The 17760-nt window shown below is 42.0% G+C and overlaps 1 protein-coding gene across 1 annotated transcript; it reads right to left on the reverse strand.

The window, feature by feature from the left end:
- Nucleotides 1–14486: 14486 nt before the first annotated feature.
- On the reverse strand, nt 14487–17229 carry LSM5 (LSM5 homolog, U6 small nuclear RNA and mRNA degradation associated). The gene is made up of 5 exons (XM_066182381.1): nt 17122–17229; nt 16615–16710; nt 16366–16393; nt 15685–15757; nt 14487–14758 (listed from the first exon to the last, which is right to left on the reverse strand). Exons 1-5 carry the CDS (start codon nt 17165–17167, stop codon nt 14726–14728), a joined length of 276 nt encoding a protein of 91 aa, XP_066038478.1. The 5' UTR covers nt 17168–17229; the 3' UTR covers nt 14487–14725.
- Between the last annotated feature and the right edge of the window lie 531 nt (nt 17230–17760).

Below are 17760 nucleotides of genomic sequence, written 5' to 3' on the forward strand. Positions count from 1 at the left end.
GCTATTGTAATAGATACATAGTTTTAAATTCGTGGATTAAAATTGTGTGTATTAAAACTTTGCAGTAGAATGTAAAAACCCCTGAATTCCTGGAAACAGTTCCAGGGCATCTCTTTGCATACCACAGTCTTTTCACAGTCCAAAGGTGTTACCTCGACATCTGCCAGAGAGATAACTGGGAAACGGCCCATTAAGCATGGGCTGACCACATCTTCACAGTTCACCAGGAGATCCGATACCAATCTGGGCGGAGGGCGGCAGAAACCTTCTGACAGAAGATTCAGAGACTTTTCATTCAGACGTCTTTTCAATTTCTCAGGAAACTCTTTCAGATATCCCTTGCGAACACCAGCCATTTCAATGATTATGTTATGTACGTGATGTCATGTTCTTCGGGTTCTTTGTTACCGTCTTGTTTATGCCTCAGGGTAGAAAAATGGTATAAAACACCTACCCTGAGACCCTGAATTTGTGGGCAGTACTCCGGAGAAGCACCCTTTGCTGCTCTCGGATTGTCCACCCAACATTCGACCGATGTTGTCCTGATTTATCATGGCATTTCCCGAAATTGCTTTTCAAATTTCTTAAATAAATCTTTGATTTTGGAAATTGGCTCTGATCATTTATAACAGCTATCATCTTTTAAGCTTCATCACTTGTCTGTAGAGCTGTAAAAAAACCCTGTAAACCTGAAGCAAATTCACTGTAGTTTGTGTTTTTCCTCTTCTGGAAAGGCTGAGGGCCTTGTGACCTACTTCTGTCACCTAGACTTTGATTCCCATTCTTGGCTAAATGTAATTTTTAAACTGCTAGTAAGGTCTGCTAGCAAAGGTCACAGTTAGAGAGCTAAGCATGATGCATCTCTCCCTCCCCTGAATAAACATCTTCGTGTTTAGGCCTGGTGATTTCTAGAGGCACCGAAGCCACTGCTAAGGAGAAAAGTTTCACCATTGCTGGTTTTGACATTGATTTTTTTGTAGGATTTTGATCTATATCTACAGTGATCTACAAGAACCAGATCTTTGACACGAGCTGCCTTCAAGAAACATTTCTAAGCATAGTGGACAGTGGAGTCTGGATACTAATGAGTTGTGGTTGCTTTAACTCTGTGTGACATATGGTACAATAGCACAAAACATGTGAGGGTTTCAGGCATTTTAAACTTAGACTTATTCTTGTCAACAGTTTTCTTTCTTCCCTTCAGAAAGCTACATGTCCAAGTACTCATTTCTTTCTCGGTTTGCTGAAGCTTTACCAACATACAAGTTTTGTGCTTTATAGTCAACCACTGAAATAAAATAGGAACACACATGATGAAATTTCAAGTTCTGAAGAGTGGTGTGTGTTGGGGTGGGGAGAAGGGGAAGAAGGGAAATTATTTAAAAATAAATTAAAATTAAAAATGGAGCCCTCATCCAATATTCCAGTATTTGGATATGAGACTAACTCTCCTCCTTTCTTTGATCACAGCCAAAAAAATAATTTGATTTTTTCATGTTATGAGCTACACAGAGTACTGAAACTTTTCAGTGAATTTGCCAAGGCTTGCTACTTCCTTGAGGTTCTTTGTCTTCCTGAGAATGTGATACCTTTGCTAGTGTATATCTAGCAGCTGGAAAAATACTCTTTCTTCTTTGTTTTCCCTCTAGGAATTCTGTGGAGGATCTACAAGGCAATCTTTGAGATTGTACCTCTTTGGTTTTGGATTGAACAGGCCCAGCCTTAGATCATAAGATGCCTATTGCTAATGCCTTGGTGCTTAGGAAGTAGTGTTTGCTTCATATCATTCTGATATAAAATGGAAGCCTTGAACTGAATAAGAATTTAAAAGTCTTAGTGCAAAGTCAGTGACTTGAAAGTTAGTGACTCCAAGTGGGTTAGTCACTCCAAATATCCACTTTGCAGACACTCAGGCTCAGAAGTGTTTATTTTTATTACCTGGCCACATTTTATCTAACCTTACTGTTAAATTTTTACAGTATTATATGTGAAGTAAACCTTCTAAGATCCATACTGAATTTTCATTTGGGTGGTGTGTTTTTCCTGTGACCCTATTGCTCAGTGCTGACTGGAAAAACCACACCTTCTCATCTTATCTGTCAGCATAAAAAAGCCTTCATCCTCTGTGTCCCAATACATGGAGAATTGAACTCTAGTTGAAACTTAGCAAATTGAAAAGTGCACAAATAATTTCTTTATTCAAATCCCAATTGCATTTAATATGGCTTGTGATTTTCGTTTCCAGTGATTTCTCTTACAAATGTGTAATTTGCTGCTAAAAACCATAAATGTGTACAATTTACTTTTGTGTTTAGGTACGAGGAATGGATAAAAGCAGACTGAAGGAAAGTACCAAAATAAGAATAAAAGAAAATAAAGGTGGTTTTGCTCCCTTTTCTGCCCTTGTTACCCCCAGCTTAGGCTTGATACATTCTTAAGTATGCCCCATTCTGCTTCCTTTTGTTTGGCATACAACATGACAGGAAAAGTGACTTCCCAGCCCTTTAAAAATGAAAAGTTTTCCCATAAACATTCTGGGGTTTTCTTTTTTCTTTTTTTTTTTTTCTTCTTTTTTTTTAATTAAATTTATGTATGAACAAATTAGAGTAACCAATTTCATCACTGTTGGAAGCCAACTTGATGTGGTGAAATTTGGGAGCTCCCTCTGCTGATTCTGGAGAGCAAATAGGACTTGTGTGTATCTGTATCATTTTATTTCAGAGCATTTCCTTCATAATTTTTAAATTGATATTTAGGCATAGGTTAGGCTCCTCAGGGGTGCAAAAAAGAATTTCCTTCTGCCACAGGAGTCAGTGCTCCTGCTGCCCCACCTTCTCCCACTGCTTCCCCTATAGCATGGTGGAACCTCTGGAACCTCTGTGCCAAGAAAGAACCCAACTGCCCAATGGCCCCAAATTGCCCAACTGCCCAACAGCTGCCGTGCTGTGCCCCTCACCCTGTGGCCCCACTGCTTCTACAGCACAGGCTGTGTCTGCTTTCACATTTGGTTTGGTGTTGACAAAGTTCGTGTCTTCAGTAAAAAGGTCCTGGCATGGACTGTAGGAAGGTACTTGTAGTCTTTTAAATTAAGAGGAGAGCTTTCCTCCATGCATCAAATATTTAACATAATTGTAAGCACTGTGTAGTTTTAAGATTACAATTTTGTAATTGCTGAAATGGGAAGGGTTTTTCATCTGTTCTTTCACCTAGAATAAAACTGACAGAGAGAAGGAAGAAGAGTTTTTAGCGCAAAATACTCCTCCAACTCCTGAGTCACCTTCCTCTGTAGCTCTAGTAGAGTACAGTAACCATCAATCCACCATCACTGTCTCTCAGAGTCTGCCACCAAATCAAGACGAGATACAAAGCATCACAAGTGAAACGGATGGCACAGCAGAGGCACAGAATACTGCAGGGCAGATGCAAGACCTCCAGTCTGAGCGAAATATTTCTTCAAAAGGTTTTGATGCCAGCGTCAGCTCCAGCAGTGGCAATCGATCAGAGCCAGAGCATGCTGAAAATGGTAAAGGAAAGGGTAAAAACAGCTGTCTTCAACTTAAGCAACTCTCATTTTACCATTGCGGATGTATCTTCATTCTGTTATGGTTTTGCTGCTGGGAAGTGAATTTTTGTAGGAAATAGTAGCTTACTGTCTACTTCAAATCTGTGGAAATGCTGTAATCGTCTAGTGAATAAAATACACCTGCCAGGAAGTTTCTTGGCCTTTTATTAGGAATTATGATGGTTCAATGAAGAAAAAAAGTATATAAGAATGATGTTTAAACTGAAGTTTATACCCGATGAGAAAGGCCCAGAATAAGCTGTAGTGCATTGTAAGGAATATTTTTACTCTAGAAAGATTAAAGCATTTTGAGTGCCCTGCTTACAAATAGAAGATGCTGTTTCTTGCGTAAAACTTCATTCTCTGTAAGCTATTTATTGTGGGAGAGAAAGTTCCAATTATTGCATGTTTGGGCAACCATTGCCCCTTGTGAATTAATGTTCTGAAAAATGGAAGTCAAGCAGATAATCAAAAACTGACCTTCTTAGCCGGCTTTCACATTCAGGTGTTACTATGAGATTCATTCCGAGACCACCAGAGAATAGAGGATAATAAACATAGCCAACACTTTTGCACATGATGTCAGCGTATTGCTGCCTGCTTTTTTAACTGTTGGCAAGGCTGGACCCAAAAGCTTTTTTTGTTAAATTGACTGGGTCTTTTGCAGTTCATCAAAAATACAGCTGCTTTCACTGTGTTGTAGTGCCTAAAAAAATTTTAACTCTGAGGAAGAAAATGGGTGTCTGACTATACTCCTGAGATGACAGAATTGCTTTTTTCATTGCAACAGATTCCAGTTAACAATTAACTGAATTTCCTCAAAATGCCATTAAGGTGTGTTACTATTATCATTCATCTGGAAGTGTTGTTTAAAAAGAATGCAACAATATGTGTTTCCTTCAACAAAGGTAAGAGTTTGGAAGAGATCAATAGGCAGGCCTCAATAAATATATCTCTATTGCTTTGTTAATCACAGATGTGCATACTTTGAGAAAAACACACAGAACTGCAGGCTTTTTTGTTGTTATTTCTGTTTCTTTCTACTTTTGGGGGTCTTTTCCCTCCTTTATAGTGTTTAGAGGCCAAAAAAACCTTCAAGATCCTCAGGGAAGAGACAGCTCCTCCAAAAAGCAGAAAACAAGCCTCAAAACATCCGTGAACATCAAAAAGAAGAATAAAAGTAGTAAGTACAGCAGCTCAACGTGAAATAAAATATGTGAAAGTACCATGTCATTTGTTTGAAATGAATATTTTAAAAGGTGAACAGGAGCTAGGATGTAATAATCGGCCTTGCAAAGTCTTTTAAAGACTATATAGCTCCATACCTAGAAATATGTGGATAATTTTGGCACCTATATGAACACATTACAGTGCCTCTTTGCCTTATTTTCTGATGCAGGCAATTTATTTATGGCTGTGGTTCTAAAGCAATAAGTGCACTGTTGTCGTGATCCAGTTGGAGAGTAGAGTGGACTGTGGCTATACGAACCTTGAACAGCTGGATCATATTCAAGAATCTCCTTCCAGGACATGTGTCCCTACTGTACCTCTTTATGTTCATACACACACACTTTCAGTTAAATACTTGCCAGTTTTTGGGATGGATTGTGGAGCCACAGTCTGCTACTTTTATCAACCTTCTAGGACTGTAAGACTTTGGTTCCCATAAATCCACAGAACAGATCTATGTGCACAACAACTAACTGGCTGGTGTTTCTAGTGCAAGGTTTCCCTTCCCCAGAATGCCAGAATTACAGGGGCCCCATTACAGACCTGGGTTGTGGTCCTGTACCTGTGCCCCCGTGGTGCAGAGAGCTGTGTGCCAAGCTGCTACACCAGGATGGATTCTGTCATATTAGAGTGAGACAGCTCCTGGTAAGCTTTGGGTTGGGTGGGAAAGTTGCTTTGTTTTGTAACAATCTACTTTCCCATAGGAAAATGTGGGGAAGGTGGAGAGAGAGAGTCTGATCTAAAAGAACAGGATAATAATTTGTGCAAAGTTTGCAAATGGAGTTTTCAAGTGCGTAAGTATCTTTTTTGAAACATGCCTCTTGTGGTCTTGCTATGTACTATAAGAAGGCTTTTGGAATTTTCTGGTTTTGAGGTTTTTCCCTCTAAAATCACTCCATCCTCAGTTTGCTTTATTTTGTAATATATCCTGATAGTTCTTTATTCTTGCTGTTTTACTCCTTAACATCTAAAGGGAAACTCCTGCTCCTGTTCAGCCTCTCGGGTTATGAATTTTTAAATCTTCTCCTTCCATTTTGCCTTAATGAACCAGGACTTGTTTAGTATTTCTCGTAAGAAGTTTCAGTGTGTTTGTGTCAGTCAAGACACTGATAATAAACAGCAGCTACTGTTTCTCAGCTTTGCTGCCTGCCACCTCAAAGCATGTCACTAAGATTTGAGTCTCCCCACTTCATCGGAATTCAGAAGGCTTGGGATAAGCTGTGATGCCATAATTAACAGAAATTGTTTAAATTGCAGCTGACTTGCAAAATTTGAGTAGCACAGAGCGCGTAACAGCTCTGCAAGCAAAAATGCAGGAAATTCGGAAACGTTACCTGTTGTTGAAAGCTGAGTTGGCTGCCATTGACCGGACAAAGCATTTAAAGAAAAAGAAGAGCAGGAAAGTAAGTGCTGGGAACTAAAATCTACTTTTAGAGGGCTAAATTGCATGTCATGTTACTAAGGTTTTAAAAGGAGTTAGGTAATCTTTAGGGAGATTAATACTGTAAGGAGTGTTTATGCTTGCTTTTTTCCTGAAAACACTGGATATAGTTATTTTATGACATTTAGAAGGTCCAGATCAGATACCCAGTGATGACATAAGGGAGAAAACATTAACAAGGCAGTCAATCTAGTTAATTCTGTTAACGCAGAACTATTTTATACTGAAAACAATATACAGAAAATTAACTTTTATAAGCAGCAAATAAAGTATGGTTATTAATAACTTCTATAATTTTTTGTCAAGTTATAGATACATTTCCTGTAGCATTGCTTGTGTGTCTGCTTAGTGATTTCCACTTAGGATTAGAGATTTATTTCAAGAGTGTAAGAGAGACACAATCAATGGAATGTCTCATTTTTCTGAAGCTCCCACACATATTGCTGCTGGTTCTAGTGTACCTTCTGGTAGGAGTTTAAAAGGATCATTTTCTCTATGTCTTGTTCATGCATTCATTTAAGAGTTTGCTGAGTACAGGAAGAAAGACTGAACTCACTATAAGATTTTATGGCTGCAGTCATTCCAATGGGAACTGCAGTTGCTACTTAGTTGCCAGAGGAGGTACAGATTCAGTGGTGGGACAAGGTCCTATCTGTGCCAGCTCCCAGAGGAAAGAACGAACAGTTCTTCACAAACTGCTGCAACAGGGATTACCCTTCCACTGTGTGCTTCGAGAAGAGGGTGCTCCAGCATGGGTCCCTCAAAGGCTCACAAGTCCTACCAGGAAACCCGCTCCAGCACAGGCTCCTCTCTCCATAGGTCCACAGGTCCCTGCCAGGAGCCTGTTCCAGCGCAGGCCTCCCATGAATTCACAGCCTCCTCTTTCTCGGCATTCACTGAGAGTAGCTCTCCTCCACAGACTGCAACTGGATCTCAACTCCCCCCCGCCTCCTTCCCCACTAACCTTGGTGTCTACAGAGTTGTTCCTGTCAAATATTCTTCTGCTCTTCTCTGGCCACAGTTACATCTGTGCAATAACTCTTTTTTTTTTTCTCCCCCTTTAAATATGCTGTCACAGAGGCATTACCATCGTTTCTGATTTGTCCAGACTTGGCCAGTGACACACCTGTCCTGGATCTAGCTGGCATTGTCTCTAACAGACAGTAAGGGAGGTTCCAGCAGCCTTTCACTGAAGCCATCCCTGTAACCCCTCAGTACCAAAATCTGGCCAATAGAAACTCAACACATTTCTGTACATGCACGGTGTGCCCTTTGTGTTTCTCATTTTCAGAGCATGGAAAGGGATCGGGATTGCTCTGTTGCACTGTCTGATATCAGCTCATGACATGATAAAGTCAAGGGTCATTTGGGATGTGTATTCAGTGTTGCTTTCCCACCCTTAACTAAGGCACTACTCTTAGGAGTCCATTATCAAAAGAATCCAGACTATGGGGGCAAAAGAGGACGATGATTTTACCCAGCCTTTCACCCCCTTTTCCTCCTTCAGGCCAATTACAACAGCTTTTAAGAATTCTGTACTCCCTTTAGATGTTAAGGAAAGCATGTTCTTGTTTCTAGGTCTGCCAGTGCAGTGCACACCATATTTAGAGACAAGAAAGATTTCTAGGAAAGTTTTTCAGAGATCTGTCTTGAAGTGGAATAGTAATGAGTGGCATAGAGGAGGACATGGGCCAGAGTTTCGAGGACTTTTCCAATGGTATAGCAGTTCACCAATGAACAACTACAGGAACTTCTTAAAGTGATGAAATAGGTCAAAGAAAAATGCTGCAGTAGCTCCAGAGAGGCATGAAGTTCTGCAATGTGTGATGTCCCGGCTACTGTTTACCAGACACTGCTAAATAGTAGACATCACCCCCAGCGGGGGGAGAAAGAAGGCAGACCAAAAGGCACCATGGCCACTCAAACTGCTGCTGAACCAGAGGAAAAACCCCTGCCAGTAGCAGTCACCCCTATAAAGAAAAAGAAATCCAACAATGTAATCAGTTCACTTTGTGAGGGGTGAAGAGGAAGCAGAGCCCTCAAAACAGAAGGAAGAGGCAGGGCCAGAGAAAATCACCCAATCCCGATCCCCAGGTGAGCTGTGAAATATACAAATAGATTTCAACTAACAGTCAGGAGAGCCCATGGTCTTGGCCCATGATATAAAACTGGATGGCGGTGAAGTCAAGCAGCTGGGATCTCTGTCTTGGAATGTGGGCATTGACCAGAAGATTGGGAAGAGCACAGAAACTCTCAGCTTCTAGAGGCAGCTCATCTCAAGTGTGGGGGAAAGCTATTCTCTCAAGAATGACCTTGCCTGGTCTCTCAGAGCACCCCTCTGCTGTGGAACTGCTGAGAGTTGAAGAAAAACATGTACTGATGGCTACCACAACAGTGCAGTGTCAGCAATATCACACCAACCAGGCCTCTGTAACCCTCATCCAGAAGATTATTTGAGAGCTGGAGAGTCAGGGAATGGTCATCAAGATTCGCTGACCCTTTTGTAGCCCTATATGATCAATGTGTAAGCCTAATGGAGAGTGGAGACTGACAGCAGACTGTAAGTGATCTGAATGAAGTCATACCACCTCTGACTGCTGCTGTGCTGGATATGCTGGAACTTCAGTATGAACTGGAGTCCAGGGCAGAAAGTGGTAGCACCATTGATGTTGCTAATGCAGTTTTTTCCATTACTTTAGCAGCAGAGTGCAGGCAACAGTTTTGTTTTCACCTTCAGGAGCATCCAGTACACCTGAAACTAGCTGCCCCAGGGTGCCCACTATTTCCCATGAGCTGATCCAGACTGCACTAGAAAAGAGTGAGGCTCCAGAGCACTTGCAGTACTTCAATGATATTGTATGGGGCAACACAGCAAAGAAAGTTTTTGAGAAAGGGGAGAAGATAATCCAGATCCTCAGATCCTTTATGGCAAAATGAACGCTCATTTTGCCATAAAGCAAAGCAAACTCAAGGGATCTGCTCAGGAAATTCAGCTTTTAGAAGTAAAATGGCAAGAGGGTCGTAATCAGAGTTCAATGCATGTGGTCAACAAACAAGCAGCTGTGTCCCCACCAACTCCCCACCAATCAGCAAGAAGCAAGCACAGGTTTTTCTACCTACTGCAGGTTTCTGGAGGATTCATGTTACAGATTACAGTCAGATTGTAAACCCTCTCTATATCATGTGACATGGAAGAAGCATAATTTCAAGTGGGGACCTGAACAACAACAGGCTTTTGCTTGAACTAAACAGGAGATTCTTCATGCAGTAATCTTTGGGCCAGTCAGGACAGAAGCACCTATGAGAAGTTTGCTCTACACTGTGGATGGGGAGAGTGGTCCTTCTTGGGTCTCTGGCAAAAAGTACCCAGGAAGATTTCAGGATGACCAGTGGGGTTCCAGACTGAGAGATACAAGAGATCTCTGTACAAGGCCTGTAACACCCCACCTGAAAAAGAGATTCCAGCATCTTATGAAGGGTTTTGAGCTGCTTTTCATACCAAAGCACAGCTCCCCCTGGCACCGCAACTGCCAGTGCTGGGCTGAATGTCCAAAGAGAAAGTCCCACACATCATGGCACTGATGCTACATGGAGTGAGTGAGTTGTGCTGACCACACAGCAGCTCAAATAAGGAATACCAATCACCCGTGGATCTTAGAAATCAAGGAAGCCAAACATTTTGGACTATAATCAGAGGAGGAGGACAAAAAGGTGACATGTACTGAGGAGGCCAAAAAGGTGACATATACTGAGGAGGCCCTACCATATAATCAGCTACCAGAAAAAGGAAAGCAACATGCCCTCGTCATTGACAGTGCCTGCTATATCAAGTGGATAAATAAAAACTGGGAGGCTGCTGTGTGGAGGACTACATGACAAGTTGCAGAAGCTACTGCAGGACAAAGTGGATCAAGTCAATTTGCAGAGCTGAAAGCCATCCAAATGGGTTTAGATATCACTGTATGAGAGAAATGGGCAGTGCCCTGCCTCTGCACTGACCACTGAACAGTAGCAAAGCTCTGTAAGGGAAGCTGGATCAATGGAAAAAGATAAATTAGCAGTACTGAGGTAAACCCATCTGGGTTGCTGAAGTATGACAATGACTGCCTATGTAGAGAAGCTGGCTGTAAAAGCATATCATGTAGATGCACACACACCTGTGAGCTGGGCTACTGAACAACATCACAACAACAGACAGGCGGATTGGACTGCCAAGATTAAAGTGTCTCAGGGGAACTGGATTGGCAAAAAAAGGGTGAATTACTTCTGGCTCATTGGGCCCATGATGCTTCAGGTCATCAGGGAAGAGGAGCAACAATACGGATGGGTTCATGACTGAGGGGTGGACTTAACCATGGACACTATTTCCCAGATTATCCTTAACTGTGAAACATGCACTGCACTCAAGCAGGGAAGTAAAGCCTCTAAAGTATGGGGAACAATGGTCAAAATATAAATATGGGAAGGCCTGGCTAGTTAGACTGCACTCCCACAAACCCACCAAGGCAACCGCTAAGTGCTGACAGTGGTCAAATCAACCACTGGATGGCTGGATACGTACCCTGTGCCGAAACACCATCTTGGGCCTTGAAAAGCAAGCCCTGTGGTGACATGGAACCCCAGAAATAGCTGAGTCAGACAATGGGATTAATTTCAAAAATAGTCTCACAGACCTCTGAGAGAGAGCACAGTATTGAGTAGGCATCATGTTCCTTACCATGCATCAGCCTCTGGAAAATTTGAACAGTACACTGGACTATCAGAAACTGTCCACAGTTTGAGGGAGCCTCGGTAGAGGCACTGAACTGGGGAGTAACATTCCTAAATCATGACAATATACCAGTGCTTACTGAATGGAAAAATATTTAACTGCTTGTTTAAAGATCCTTATGACCTGTGTTTTCCTCTTCCTGTGCAGGGGCTGCTGCCACGTCAAGCTCTTCACCAAATGGAATGCCAGGGGAATGCAGGTGACAGCAGGACTTGACAAATCACTTTGCACTTAATGGCTGCTGAGCCATTACTTTTTAATCAGTACTGAAAACAAAATATGAGGATCCATTAAAAGAAGCACGCAAAAGCAACCACCCACCCAACCAAAGACTGACGAATTACAGGTTTGAATTAGATTTAAAAAGATTACTCTGGGTTTTGAGAACCCATTAATTGGAATAAAACTACAGTACTTTGCCATTTTTTCTATTAAACATGTATTTTTAAATTTTGATTAAATACATCACAGAAAAAAGAAAGAAAACAGCTAACCAGTTGTATTAAGTATTGATGTATGAAGATTGTATTCAATCTGTTTGAAGTATTTCTTCATAATGGATTAAACAGGTATATTTTTGTCTTTTCTTGTAACCGTTTTCCTGTTAAAGCAACAAATACTTAATTTGTAATGCTTATTTTGAGCTTCTAGAAGAAGGCTTCAAGAGAATGGGAGCTTATAAAAGCTTATAGAAAAAAGCCATGAAATATATATTAGGTTTTGCAGAAAATGGAGAGTTATGCATTATACAAATGTAAGCAAGGACCTCTGAAATAAAATGGCATCATTTTTGAATCCCTCATTTTGCTTCTGACAGTCTAATTAACCATAGTGTCTTCGTGAAAATGACATCAAGCTGCAGATGATTAATTCAAATCCATTCTCTCTTTCAGCAGAAAGCAAAAGTGTAGCCCAGCATTAATGCTGCACCAGTCAAAATAAAGCTGAATTTTGATTCCTGTTCATTACAGTAGTTCAAAAATGTTAAAGCAAGCTTCTGAAGATATTTGCTGACTCCTTGTATTAACTGCCTCAAGGCCAGATTCATTGGAATTGAAACTGGAATAAATCTTCTAGTGTTCTCTGCTTACATTGTGTCTGGCTGTAGTTCAATTGATGAAACTATTGTTACACCTGCAAAACAACACACTGATGAGACTGCTAAATTACAGTGATATCCTTTGGAAGCACTGACTGTGTTAAGAATTACCAGTGACCTGGGAGATCATTTTAATAATTTCAGTGAGGCTATTCAGGGGATATTTACACCCAAACCAAAATGAGCAACCATACTGAAACAGTTGGCAGAAGAGAACTTTCTCTATACTAAGACAGATAGCCAGGTAGTAGAACTAAAGATCACTGCAACCAGTACCATCCGAAACAGAAAGCAAAACAAACATAAATCTGAATAGAATCACCACTGTGCATGTCATAACCACAAAGTTATTTTAACCTGGCAACTATCTTGCTCTAAACTTAAAGCCTCATTCAGTTTTCTATCTTTTTTAAGCCTAAGGTTATTTTAAATGACCTACATGTGGTGGCACCCTGCATAGTATTCTGGAGAAAACCAGTGTCCACAACAACAGTGCAGTATAATTAAGCACTTGGATTTCTAGGAGACAAAGAACAAAAACCACCACGACTTACTTACTGGGCAAGCTTCTTAGCTGCACTTCCAAACCAACAGGCTACAGGAATAATGATAGCAAAGCAAACCACACCCACCTGGAATACTTTGTATTCTTAGCTGACAGTGAAAAAATGTTTAATCTTAGAAAGGACCAACAGTGTTTGCATGCACAAACTCTCTTTAGACGGACCTCTGCAGACCTGTGAGTCAGGAATTAAAACATCTTCCTAAAACATAAGTCCTAGCACTCCTTCTGGATTAAGTGGAACAAAACACAGACAATCAAGCAAGAACTGAGGTGGTATCAAGTTGTTTGGGTTTTTTCAAGGCAACAAACTCCCAAGAGAAAAAGATGTTAGTGCTGTCAGAGGAAAAGCTGCTTTTGAATCAAGATCTACTCTTCTCTGAGAAGCGTGACTGTTTTCAAAACACTTAGTGAAGTAGAAATCAAGTGCATACACTGGAGGAATACCAAAATTTTATTCAACAATATCCCAACACAGTAATGCTGCCCTGACTAGAAATCTTTGAAGTGTCCTCCTTTCTTGTGAAAGGACTCAACTTACTTCTAGGAAAGAAAGTGTTTGGGGCAAACAACCACAGATGATGCTTCAATCAAATCTAAGTTTAAAAAAATGTTTCTTTTTTTAATGCATGCATTGAACAAAGTTGGAGGAAGAAATGGAGACAGAAAGGAAGAAAACCAAACATGTTCAGGGAGTAAATGGTATAGATTGCCAGGACACAATCTAAACACTGCAATCACAGATCATTTATTCAGAACACATGAGCCTGAAGCTGCACACACCCTGGGAGAGAGGAGGGCTTCCCTCTCGCTTTTAACAGGCTTCAGCAAGAAGTTCTCATTGCTTTGTGAGCTCACACCCAGCTAGCAGAAGGCAGCTTTTCTGTCAGATTAGGCAAGGCAGAAAGATCCAGTGCATCAGCTTGCTTGCAGAATCTTGCACTTTGAGCTGCCTTCTTCAGCTCTTCTTTCTTCTGTTAACGGGAAGGCAAAGCACATCCTGTGCACGAGCCCATGCTGCACCCTCCTTGTCTACAGTTACACCAGGCACCTGTGATTCCTCTCCAAAGGCATTTATACACAGAAGCCAGTTGAGAGGTGTACTAAGCTCCCAGAGCATAAATTGCTCTGGGAGCAAGGCCTCATAACAAAACAGCAACTCCTCACAGAAATTAGCCTCAAATAGTAGCTTGCAATATCTGCCACAGGAGAACAGATGGAGACAGAAATTCCTGTTTCTCCTACTCTAAAATGAGTGTTCCAAACTATGCAAGCAGCCACAGGCAGCTCCTAATTTGAGTACACAAAGCACAATCAAGTGATGAAAGCAGAGTCACTACTGACATCAGTAAGAAGTTATTACACCAGCCTTGGGGATTTTTAGAACATGAAATAGGTCTGGTGTGTCTGTTCTCGCTTGCCAAATGCCATTACAGGGCCTCTGCTGTAAGGAAGCGTATCTGCCAAGCAAAATGGTCCATAAGAGTTAAACCTCAAGGCCAACAAAACCAAAGGCTGCTGAGCATCAAACAGAGGCACCCTGTCTGAAGGGCTTTCAGAACTCTACAGAATTCTGCCCCATGGTTTCCAGTGACACAGCCTTTGAAAAAAACCATCCAGCTCAGTATCTGCCTGTATGCCAAAGGACAGCAACATCCTGGCTCATGACCTATTTATTAATATGGACTTGGGCCAGAAACGAATGCAACAGATGTAGAAAAAATGAAAACTGATGGCAACTGAAGCACAACTGTCATTTTTCTATTCCATCAAGTAGTTATAAATTATCCAATTTGTGCACTTACGTAACAGAACACAGTAACCAACAAAAAAAAAGCGCCTTTTATTCAGAAGAGGTTCATGTGTCTTTACAACAAAGTAATGATTTCAACTTACAAAGTCAACATCACCACCAGCACCATTCCTAAATGGTTGTCTTTTGTAAAATGTCAAGAGTATAAGCAAAGCAAACAAACAGTCCACATCCAAACACACTTCTACCCCAAAATCCCTATTTAGATTTTGCATATATACATAAAGTACATATGAGTATCATGCCTTCATACTTCAGGTCCTTCTCCTCCAGGAACCAGCTATAAAAGAGTAAAACATTTTTGCATTAGTGCCATAGAATTGAGCTTTACAAACCCATACATGACAGCTCTTGCTTTACAACAAACATGTTAGGACATGGAGACTTCATGCCAGACTACAAAAGTGGCTTTTAGACTCTCCCAACAGAGGAAGACAGTTACTGCCAGAGATGCACAAACCAAAAAGGCAGCAGGGAGTCAATCAGCATAGCATCTCCTTGAGAAAGAAGCAACAAACTGAAGAACAGAAAAAGAAAGACAAAAGAAAAAATGCGAGAGAAGAAAAAAAAAGGATTGAATCACTCCTTTTACTGATTTCTCCTTCATAATCAGCTGAGCACTTCTGAAGAAAGAGCTTCACTGGTTTTGGGATCAAAATAAGAAAAAGTCTAAAGCATGGATTTCCTGATATGGGAAGATACATCCCCAAAAGAGATATGAGATCTAATGCAACAATGTATCTGTGTCTTGCTGAAAATTCGGTTCTTCTTCAAGGGCAACACACCACCAGTCAAACTCAATGGTAGGAATTTCACCCCATGCAAGGAGTCAGTATGCTGTCCTTCCAACATGTCAAACAATAACCAAAGCAGAAAAAGGCTTAGAAATTAACACAGGATGGCACCTGCTCAAACACACAATGCAGAGATGCAAGACAGGTAGAACAACACAATGGAGACAATTCCTCATTCACACAGAGCCAACTTAGACCCGCATCTTCCCACTTGAGCCTTCCTCTTCCCACAAAATCAGGAATGCCCTTGTGTTGAAAGTCCAGGCTTTGTGGCCAATTATGCAGACATGCTACTTTAAACTTCCTGATGTAGCAGAACTGTCAGGAAAGCTCAGCCTAAAGGAGTTGAATACAATCACCGACTGATTTACATGCATAGAAAGTCAACACAATGCAGCCTTTGATGACTCACCATAGTTATGTTATTTCCATTGAGCAGAATCTGGTCCAGCTTTGTGATTCTTCTGCCCTCAGGTGTGATCTCACTGAAGGAGCATTAGAAACAATAAGTAAGAACACAAAATCACAGACAATGGCTCCAGTTTTGACCACAGAACCTACAGAAATCTCTGCATTAAGGTGACCATTGTTGGAACTAACAAATAAATCAGCCACACTGCAGTGTGATCTTGATAAATGGAGCACCTAGGTACAGAAAGCTAACTGGCATCTAAAAAGGTCTCTTCTACTCAGTGCATGGAGATGTGGATTCACCCTCTAAAGCCTGGCAATTTCTTGAATATGAGGTATCAACATGTTATGACTAAAAATGTTTAAGTTTGCTACATTGTTGAATGTTTGCCTAGGTCTTACGGAAGTGTAAAAACAAATGAACTGCTGAAAAGTTGGCCACACAACCCATGCAAAATTCAGACAACAGAGGATCCCCACACCAGTATAAATCTTTCAGTAGCTACTCTATGGCATAGCTGTCCTGAACAGATCACCTTCTGTAGTTTTAACTCCAAGGTTAAACTAGTCAGCTGGCAAGTATTCCAAAAATGTAAAAATATTTTGCTAGCAGATCTTGCACAGTATTTTCCCTCAGTGAACCAAACATTAAATAGCAACAAGAAGCAGAAAACATACTTACAATTCCGTAACATCTTCCAGCACCATATCTGAAAATCCAGTTTCAAGGAAAATAAGGGCAAGATTTTAAAACGAGAATATTTAATGTTATTTTCATTTTATACCAAAATGTGATTTTACCTGGAAGCTGAAAATATCAGAATAATACATATAAAAAGGTTCTACGCAGTGAACTCAAAACTCTCAAGAGCTATAAATTACTCAGGCCAGAGCATAAAACAGACTGCCTTAAACTTCCACCAAAGGATACTGACAAAGTCATCAAATCCTAGAAGCGTCCCAACAATTTCTTTGTCGCTCTTCATCACGATGTGAATGCGTGAACCGATGCACTTGTCCACAAGTTCTGTAGATACAGAGAAAAGCATACGTTCTACAAAACAAGTCTTTCGTGCCTTACAGATTTTTTGTGTTTATTTACACAAAGACACATTCCACACACTCTTACACCCTCTCCCTCCATTCTCCCACACAAACCAGCCACCCCAGACATCCTTACACCCATCCCCACTCCCACCCTCAGACACTCCCAACCCCCCCCACACCTATCCCCTACTCCCACCCCCTTTTCCCAGGCCAGACCCCGATATCATCCTGGGCCGCGCGCGGCCCCGTCGCCAGGCGCTCCCGCCTTCCCGCTTCCCGCCAGGCACCGGCGCAGCCCAGCCTCCAGAGGGGCGCGCAGCCGCCGCTGCCCCCCAGAGAGAGACCCTGGGCCGGTAGCCGAGTGGGGGCCCCGGGAGCCCCCCATCGTTACCGAGCGGCAGGAGCTGGGACGGGTTGGACACCGCGCTGGCAGCCATGTCGGAACCGGACTTGGCCAATGGCCGCCGCCGCGGCGGCAACCCGAGCAGGGCCGGGCCTGCAGCCGCCCCGCCCCGCAGCGCCTCCCGCTCTCCTGTCGCGGTGCCGGCGTGGCCCGGGCGTAACGCTGCTCGCGTAGAGACGAGATTGGAAGGAGGCCCGCCCCTTTCCCCCCTTCCCTGTCGTGCTGTCGGCGTGGCGTCGGCGGGGGTGATGCCGGTACCGATGTGCCCCCGCGCCAGGACCGCGGATGTGTAGTGTGCGCTGTAACGGCTCGGCTTTTACAGCATTACGGAAGCAGTCAGGTTGGAAAAGATCTCTGAGATCACCGAGGACAACCTGTGAACGAATCTCACCATGTCAGCCAAAACATAGCACTGAGTGCCACATCCAGTCTTTCCTTAAACAACTCCGGGGACACTGACTTTACCACCTCCTTGGGCACCTTTTCTGTTATAAATGATTAAGAGCCAATTCAAAATCCAAAGATTTATTTGGCAATTTCAAAAATCAATTTCGAAATGCCACGATAAATCAGGACAACATCAATCGAATGTTGGGTGGGCAGTGGGACTGCAGCAAGGGTGCCTTC

Source organism: Chamaea fasciata, unplaced genomic scaffold (assembly GCF_029207755.1).
Source record: "Chamaea fasciata isolate MVZ Bird 193981 ecotype frontalis unplaced genomic scaffold, bChaFas1.0.hap1 SCAF_4, whole genome shotgun sequence".
Taxonomy (NCBI): domain Eukaryota; kingdom Metazoa; phylum Chordata; class Aves; order Passeriformes; family Sylviidae; genus Chamaea; species Chamaea fasciata.